This window comes from Toxotes jaculatrix, chromosome 22, assembly GCF_017976425.1.
Source record: "Toxotes jaculatrix isolate fToxJac2 chromosome 22, fToxJac2.pri, whole genome shotgun sequence".
In the NCBI taxonomy this organism is placed as follows: domain Eukaryota; kingdom Metazoa; phylum Chordata; class Actinopteri; family Toxotidae; genus Toxotes; species Toxotes jaculatrix.
Genome location: NC_054415.1, coordinates 3,255,302 through 3,263,526, shown reverse-complemented (window position 1 = coordinate 3,263,526; position 8,225 = coordinate 3,255,302). Strand labels below are relative to the sequence as shown.

Genomic DNA, 8,225 nt, shown 5'->3' with positions numbered 1-8,225 from the left:
GAGATGCACATTTTAGTCTGTCAGTTGGTCAGAATTTTCTTGTCAAATAATAAGTGCTTTCTTTTGCATTGATCTACAGGTATGAAAAACATTTAAACATCATTGTAAAACTTGCTAAGAAGTTGGACTGAACATGCATAAAAAATTTAGGGCTGCTCATGAAAAAGAGGACAATTTGGAAAATATGGAAAGTATAGAACAGAAATTATAGATGAAAGCAAGCACTCTGCAGCTTCCCCTGAATATAAATGTGTCATATCTGGCCACAGCCCAGCACCAGGGTGTTTTATCAGTCCCACCACTTCGCCCGAGCAAATGACTCAAGATACTAAAAGTCATGACAGTGCCCTCACAAAGCCAGTGGACTGTCTGCTGTGGGACAGATGAAGAAATACAAGGTCATAAAAAGTCTGGAGGACAGTTTGGCTGAGATTCCATTTCTGGGGATTCCTTTTTTTCTGTCCCTACAGGAAAACACTGCACCAAAGATACTGAAAGGACGAATTAAACCACTGTACTCATGCAGGTTAAATTCCATTAGGAATTTAGGAGGGCATTTGGGATTGTCTTGTGGTTTTCTGGACAGTTTTGCTTAACTTTAATAGTAGCCCAACTGTAAATGCAGATTGTAACTGGCTATAAAGAAATCGCACGTTGTATTGCTGAAGTTTATTGATCTGGCCTTCCCTCATGAGTGATTACCATGGTAACTTTGTTCGAAGTGTAGGCCATTTTTCCAGAAATCCATTGCACCAGGGTGCCCGGTGATAAAGCGCATATTACATGGCAGTTCAGGATTATAGCATTTTTGTGCAAAAAGTGTTCCACAAATTGGAAGAATTCATTTTCCTGAAAAGATTATTGCCATGAGGAATAAACATCTGAAACGTTAGGCCAAACAATTGACATTTGAGAAATAAACCCTTGACTAAAAGCGAAGATTTATATAATTATGTTTAGAGGAAAAATTTGCTGAAGACGCTTGCCTTTGTTTTGAGTTTGGGGTCATTTCCTCACATGGCCTCTAGAGGGCAGTACAAACCAATATAACTTAACTGTTAGGCTGAAATGACCCAAACGAAGAAGAAAAGGAACCTCTTTCTTTTGCAGCTTTTCCCACAGTTGGTCAAATTGTGACACAGAGTTGTTTGGTTAACCAAAGCTAACAAAGTAATTGAGTTAACAGATTGTATGAGCAGACACGAACTCACGATACCCCGCGGCTACCGAATGAAACAACTGAAACGTCTGCGCCTGCGCACTCAAAACAGAATATCGAGCCGCCCTTCCTCCCCGCCAACTTGCACCGCAGGGTCGGGCAGACGTCGACTCACAACAACCCCGAGTTGGTTTGCTCCTCTGGCTGACTACTTTCCGAGTTAAAATGGAGAGCCCGCCTCGCACCGAAAACGGTAAGCTGTTGAGAATTCAGACAAGTTTCGGCCATCGCGAGTTATTGGCTTTTCTTTTGGATTGTGTGCGCCCGATTTTTAACATGGCGTACCCCGCTCTGAGATGGCGGTGGTTTTGTGCTGCGTTACAGCAACGGAGAGCTGATGTGTGCGGTAGTTGCGAGTGGGAGCTTAACGCCAGCTAAGCTAGTTGGCAAACAGACCGTCCTGATATTTAATCATAACAGAAATGTTTTAACTGAACAGGCAGGGGCAATTAACTGTCCGTATAGATTAGTTAGCAACCGAAAACGAGCACTGTAGCGGCTGACAGGTGCTGCATTCGCGGGTTTCAACTAGCTAGTGGCTAAAAACAAAAATACAAAACTGCTAGCGCCAGAAAGTGGGACGATCATTAAAACAGACACACAATCAACACGTTTAATTCGGCAAAACACTAAGAAGAAAAGTGATGTTGTTTCAGAGAAGAGTGTCACCTGTACCATTTCCATACAACTTCCACAGCGTGGAAAGTCACGACTGTTGCAGACATGATTAGCACTGTGTTGGAATGCTCATGTGCGGTGGATTGTAATTACGACACACTAGCCGGTCCCTGAAGGCAACAAGGGGCCGGTTTAGATGCGGTGATGGTTCAGCTGGTCCCACGACAGCACAAACTGGGGTCCCAGACACTGAGGTTCACTGTCGCTCAGTCAGGTTGCGGTGGTATCATTAACTAAGAGCTGGTTCGGGAAAAGCTTTTTTCTCCCTGGGATTTACCAAAAACATTGCAGTATTAGGTCCTCAGGCTTTTTTGGGGTTCCCATAATATGTTAAGATGTTACTTCGACTGACTCTCCCAAACCTAAAGTGAGTTCACATCCATGGATGTGAACTCACTTTGACTTTACTTTGATAATCAGACTCACCGTGTGATATATTTTCCAGATCACCCTCTTCTGCTGCCGTCCCTGCGTCTCTTCATACCTCCACTGCGCCTGGTGTCTGCAGCCATGTGGCAGGTCGTCCAGAGAGGAAATGTGCAGGACTATGGGATGGTGGAGGAGTTCATCAGCACCGTTACAGAAGTTGTTCCTGAACTACTGAACGCAGATCAGAAAGCTCAGCTCCTCCTGGGACTCAGAGCACGGGTAAGACTGTTGAGAGTTTAGTGAAGACAGTTGTTGAGGGACAGGCGTTAAAATAGACTGTTGAGTGAGTGTTTGTGAAGAAACACAGGTGAACGCATAAAATGACAACAGCAGCAGTTTGGTTTCTCCCCTGCAGATGTTAGCCTGTCAAAACAAAGTGTACAAACTTATTATTATGTATTCTAGCAGCTACCTTGATTCTCTTCTTTGTAACGGGTATAATCCTGCCAACATCACCTCAGAATTCAAACCCTAAAGCACCTAAACAACAAAAATCTAAATTATCATCTGATTGACACCTCCACATCTCATCTGAATGTCTTGTCTCCTCTTAATTTTCCAGTTCATGCATGTATTGTCAGTGAACAATATTTCCAGGCACTGCACTGTGTGTTGCGTTTACCTTGAGGTGAACTCATGTTTTGCAGGTGGTTCTTGAATTGTGTCAAGCTGAGCAGGTAACAGACACAGAAACCATTGAGATGCACCTGGAACGGATCAAAGCCCTCGTATCCACTTGGGCAGCGCAGGTTAGCTTCTCAGAATGTGATATGCAGGTCTGCAGCACAGTCACGTTTTACATCAAATTCTTTTTCTTTCTTCTTAAACTGCAACTGTGCTTTTTTTTTGTATTCCAGCCATGTTTTGCAGAAGTTGAGTTTCCAGAATCAAACTTTGTGGATCAAATTGAATTATTGCTGAAAGACCCTGAAGAGAAGGAGAAGTTTTTCCAGGTTTGTGATTTTGCCTGTGCTCTTGTTAAACTCCCGGTGTTTATGTGACTGTATTTATGCTGAAGTATCCCACAACCACTTTATATTACACATTCTGTTTGTCAGTACTGCTTCAGCACTGATTTTCTTTTTTTTTTTTTTCCCCAGGATGTTTTCCCAACAGATTTTGGACCTGAATACGACAGTGCTCTGCAGGTGCTAATGCTGGATTTCCTGTCCAGACTGGAGAAGCTCCTTCCAGTACCAGACATCCAGCAGGTAGTGGGACCTTTTGTGGTAAACTCACCTTTGAGTAACCAGTTGGTCACTTACCAGTAAAAAAAAAATATTTGAGGTATAAACGGGAGCCTGATTGTAGAGTTACCCACCCAGTCATAGCCAGATCTCATTAGCATTACCTGGTGGCTTATGTTAATCCCCTGTCCCCTGACTGAAGTTGAAAGTGGGACACTGGATTTCTTTAGCGCATAAGAATGATAGACACAACATATTCTGTGCATCTTTTTTTATTGTAATCTTCTGTCTCATCACTAGACTGCGTCCATGCTCTGTGCTGTCCCATCTGCCCTAGAGGAGTGTGTGCACTCCGTTCCTGACCCACAGCACCTGAAAACCGTTCTCCTGTACCACACGTCTCTTGGACATTTTGATTTATCTGGTGAGTCTCATCTGGGCTGCATGTATTGTTTTTGGCTGTGGGTAAAACATGCAAAAAGATTCTAAATAAATGTGAAGCTGCTGAATTTGCAGAAACTGCCATTGATCCAGCTAACTGTGAACAGGCATGTGTTTTTGCGGGTTTGTTGCTGAAGGACTTTTTACTATCGCGACAGCTCCAGACTCATTTTAAGCAAGTTTTGAAGAACTGATTAATTTAAGTTTGTGTCAGACCATCAGTAATTAGGATCAAGTTAAGTATCAGGAATAAGACTAAAAACCTGGAAACAAATGTGCATGTAAAAGTACTAAATAATACGCATGATTGCTTACAAACTGATTTTATTTTTTTTAAAGCCACAAACCATAAAGCTAATGGGAATTGTCTTTTCCTCACAGATGAAACTCAGAGCATTCCATCTTCTTTTGGGAACTGCATCCTTTCTTCGTTGTCTCTCCCTCAGCTGGAGAAGGTCGTAATCGATGCAGACCAAATACATTTACAGCCTCCGTCAGATCAGATGCCGGGTTGTATGACTGTCCAGGTGGAGGGTGAAACTGTGACTCTGCTGGACTATATACAGATCGAACAGCCGCCAGGTTTGGTTGAGCCTGATGATCAGGACGAAAATGAGGTGAATGAGGAGGAAACTGCTGGTGAAGCAACAGACGAGGACGTTGGTGACACCTTAAAGCCAGCAGCTTTCCAGCCACTAAAACAAAGCAAAAGACTGCAGTTAAAAAGAAAAGCTTTAAAGGAAAATGACTCCGCAACAGCTAAGAGGCAAAGAAAAAAATACCCCAACAATAAGACGTGTCCGGTGTGCAATAAGACTTTCCTTCGAGCTGCAGCCATGAGACGACACCAGGAAATTCATTCTGCAAATCGGGATCTCAGGTACAAGTGCACCAACTGTGACAAACGATTCAGGGACCACTACGACATGAACCGACACAACATGCGCGTTCATGAAAAGGAAGAGATGAGCAGCAACACTAAAGAAGAAGAGTCGGGGGATCCTAGCACCTCTGAGATGTCAGAAAACAAAAACTGCTCTCTGTGTGGGAAGTATTTTGCCCGCAGAGTCGACATGGAGCGACACATGAAGTCCCACTCGGAGGACCGACCTTATAAATGCTCCTTCTGCGAGAAGAAATTCAAGAATCCTTATGTCTTAAAGAGACATCAGAAGGAGATTTGTAAGAGCAGAGAGCTGAAAAAGCCAAAGAGGAGAGAGACACAGCGATCAAATCCACAGCCACCGTCAGAGGGGTCAGCAGAGGGCAAAGTCTGCCCCATCTGCAGCAGGATCTTACCTTGCACTGCAGACATCGCGAAGCATTTACGGTCTCACTCAGAAGAGCGTCCTTTTATCTGTGTCACTTGCGAGAAAGGATTCAAGTACAAGGACACGTTGAAGAAGCATCAGATCATTCACGGTCACGAGGGGATCAGAGAGGAACAGAGCAAGACAGTGGAGCAGATTTTGGCTGAAGCAGACCCTCAGAATTGTGACGATGCGAGCATTGATAAAAAAGAAAGTCCAGATTTACCTACAGACGCTTCAGAGGAGTGTCCATCTGCACCCGTGAAAAAAGTCGGCAAAAAAGCCCTGAAAGTGTGCCCTGTCTGTTCTCGGGCGTTCGACAGTGTCAAAACGCTGAACAGGCACATACAGTGTCACACGGATGATCGGCCGTATCATTGCGTCCACTGCAAGAAGCGTTTTAAACACATGCACGGGCTGAAAAGACATCAGATTTACGCCATTTGTCACAAGAAAATCAGCCGATTCTTATGGAAGAAGGAGCAGAGAGCGGGGCCCAGCCAAAGTGAAGCAGCCGGCTCTGACCCCCAACAGGGGCCACTGCTGAAGATACCCGTGTGGTGTTCAAACTGTGGCAAGCACTTTGAGTACCTGTCCGCTTTGAAGGAGCACCAGGAGAACATATGCAAAGTGGATGTGAGGGAAATCATGAAATGTGACGACTGCGGGAAAGAATTCAAGAGCATGACCATGCTCAAAGTGCACCAGAGGATCCACGACCCGCTGTACTGCAAAGAGTGCGGGAAGATACTCGCAAACGAGCCTGCTTTCGAGAGGCACAAACTGATGCACAGGCCGATGCAGTGCACAATGTGCAACAAGACTTTTACCTTGCTGAGGCGCCTGAGGGAACACTACGAGAAGCAGCACAACTTCATCGGCCCGTATCCCTGCGCACAATGTGACAAAACCTTCATCCAGCTGTCCTACCTCGCCATCCACCAGAGAATCCACAAAGGAGAGTTCCCTTACATTTGTAGCTTGTGTCCAGAGAAGTTCAGGTCCTCCAACTGTCTGACGGTGCACCAGAGGAAACACACCGGGGAGAAGCCCTTCCTGTGCTGGCAGTGTGGAAAGTGTTACCGCTCCGCCTCAGAGCTCACCGTCCACATGGGGACCCACTCGGAGGAGAGGCCCTGGGCCTGCACGCAGTGCGACATGGCTTATCGCACGAAGCTGCAGCTGACGAACCACGTCGAACAAATCCACATGGGCGTCCGGTATCCCTGCAACAGCTGCGGGAAGCAGTTCATGAAAGAGACGTCCCTGAAGAGGCACGAGCTGATCCACACAGGCGAGAGGCCTCACCAGTGCACAGTCTGCGGCAAGACCTTCCTGACCGCCAACGAGCTCCGACTGCACAACAGGTATCACACGGGGGAGCGCCCGTACAAGTGCGAAGTGTGCGGCAAAGCCTTCATCCAGTCGGGATATTTGAAGTCGCACATGCGCATCCACACAGGAGAGAAGCCGTTTAAATGTGACATATGTGATAAAGGCTTCAGGCTGTCGTATCACATGAAGAAACACAGGCGGACTCACGCCGGGAAGCCAAAGAGCTACATATGTGAGGAGTGTGGGTTAGCATTCCTCCAGAAAAAAGCGCTTTGGGAACACTCGCTCACTCACAACGTGAAAATCGAACCGTCATTCACTAATGAAGTGAGGATAGAATTTCAATAGAAATCCTTCTATTTTCACGCAGGTGATTTTCTTTTACACAATGAGGTTTCCATTGTGTCACCAAAAAAAAAAACACAATCAATCTCGCCCTTTGTTATTTGATTTTGACCAATTTGTAAGCTTTCGTTCCCCCTTGTTCCTTCTCTGTGTTGATCCACATGTTGATTGATAAGGCATGTATATAATTTCTGCTTACAGTTCTTTTTGAAATAAATCAACATTGAGTGACTTTCTTCCTCGCTTCATTTTTAAGTAAAAAGTGCTGTAATGATTGACAAAAGTACAACTCAAACAATTAATCAGTAGTGAAAATAACTTGGCTTAAAAATAATTCAAAACATCAGTAAAGACTAAAATCATTTGAGCAAACAAAAGCGTAGCAACAGAACCAATGTGTTTCAGCCATAACCCTATGTGATGCTATAACTACACAGTGTGTACCATATACAAATTGTCTTGGTGAACTGTTTTTGCACTTAGAATGAAAAAAATACACAAACCTTTTTACACCAGTGAGATTCGGTGCACACCACGAAACATGTCAGTCGAAAGGCAGCGTGACAAAGCTGCAGTTTCATCACCATCCACAATTTGCCTAAATTTCTTGCAGCTGTGAGTGTCCCCCTGCACACTCACAAATCAAGCCTCTTTTTTTCTTATAATGCAAACTGACTTTTTTTTTTGGAGAAGTCTCCATTTTGTAACTTTTCCAAGGTGAACGCACAACACATTGAAAACCTGCTGAGATTTTGAATTGGAGAACACACTACCTGTGTTGTCCAGTGTTTAGTCAGTGGTGCGGTTTAACCAGAAGATGGCAGTGTGGTAGTATTAATGATGATCAGGGGGCTCAGCAGCTGCACCTCACAGGGGAGGGTAAAAGCTGTCAGTGTTGCCCCCTGCTGCCGCAGCTTGTGTTGGAGGATTTTGACCCTGCAAGCTTCCTAATGCATAAATAATACTGTGTTTATCCTTCCTTATTATCCATATGTCAATTCTGAGTAAATATTGAAAGTAAGATGCAGAAAGACGTGTTTACATTGTAATTTGTGGGGAAACTCGTTTGTTTATGCAGCTTTTTACTTTATGCAACATAAATTTCCCAACAACTGTTTATACAGGCTCAGTGGCTGCAAATCAATATTTATCCTCTGCTCTTCCTCACAGTCCGTGTCACCTGACTGTTTACTCAGCCTGAGTGACAGTTGAAACCACAGCAGCAGCAGCTAGAGCAGCATCCCTGCCCATTTCCAGAGAAACTGCTCCCATCTCTCAGAA

The 8,225-nt window shown here is 44.6% G+C and overlaps 1 protein-coding gene across 1 annotated transcript; it reads left to right on the top strand.

Annotated features, from left to right (window-relative positions):
* The first annotated feature begins 1,103 nt into the window (after positions 1-1,103).
* On the top strand, positions 1,104-7,176 carry LOC121176014 (zinc finger protein 14-like). The gene is made up of 7 exons (XM_041029932.1): positions 1,104-1,412; positions 2,343-2,545; positions 2,974-3,075; positions 3,184-3,279; positions 3,427-3,537; positions 3,814-3,937; positions 4,336-7,176. Exons 1-7 carry the CDS (start codon positions 1,385-1,387, stop codon positions 6,945-6,947), a joined length of 3,276 nt encoding a protein of 1,091 aa, XP_040885866.1. The 5' UTR covers positions 1,104-1,384; the 3' UTR covers positions 6,948-7,176.
* The last annotated feature ends 1,049 nt before the right edge of the window (positions 7,177-8,225 follow it).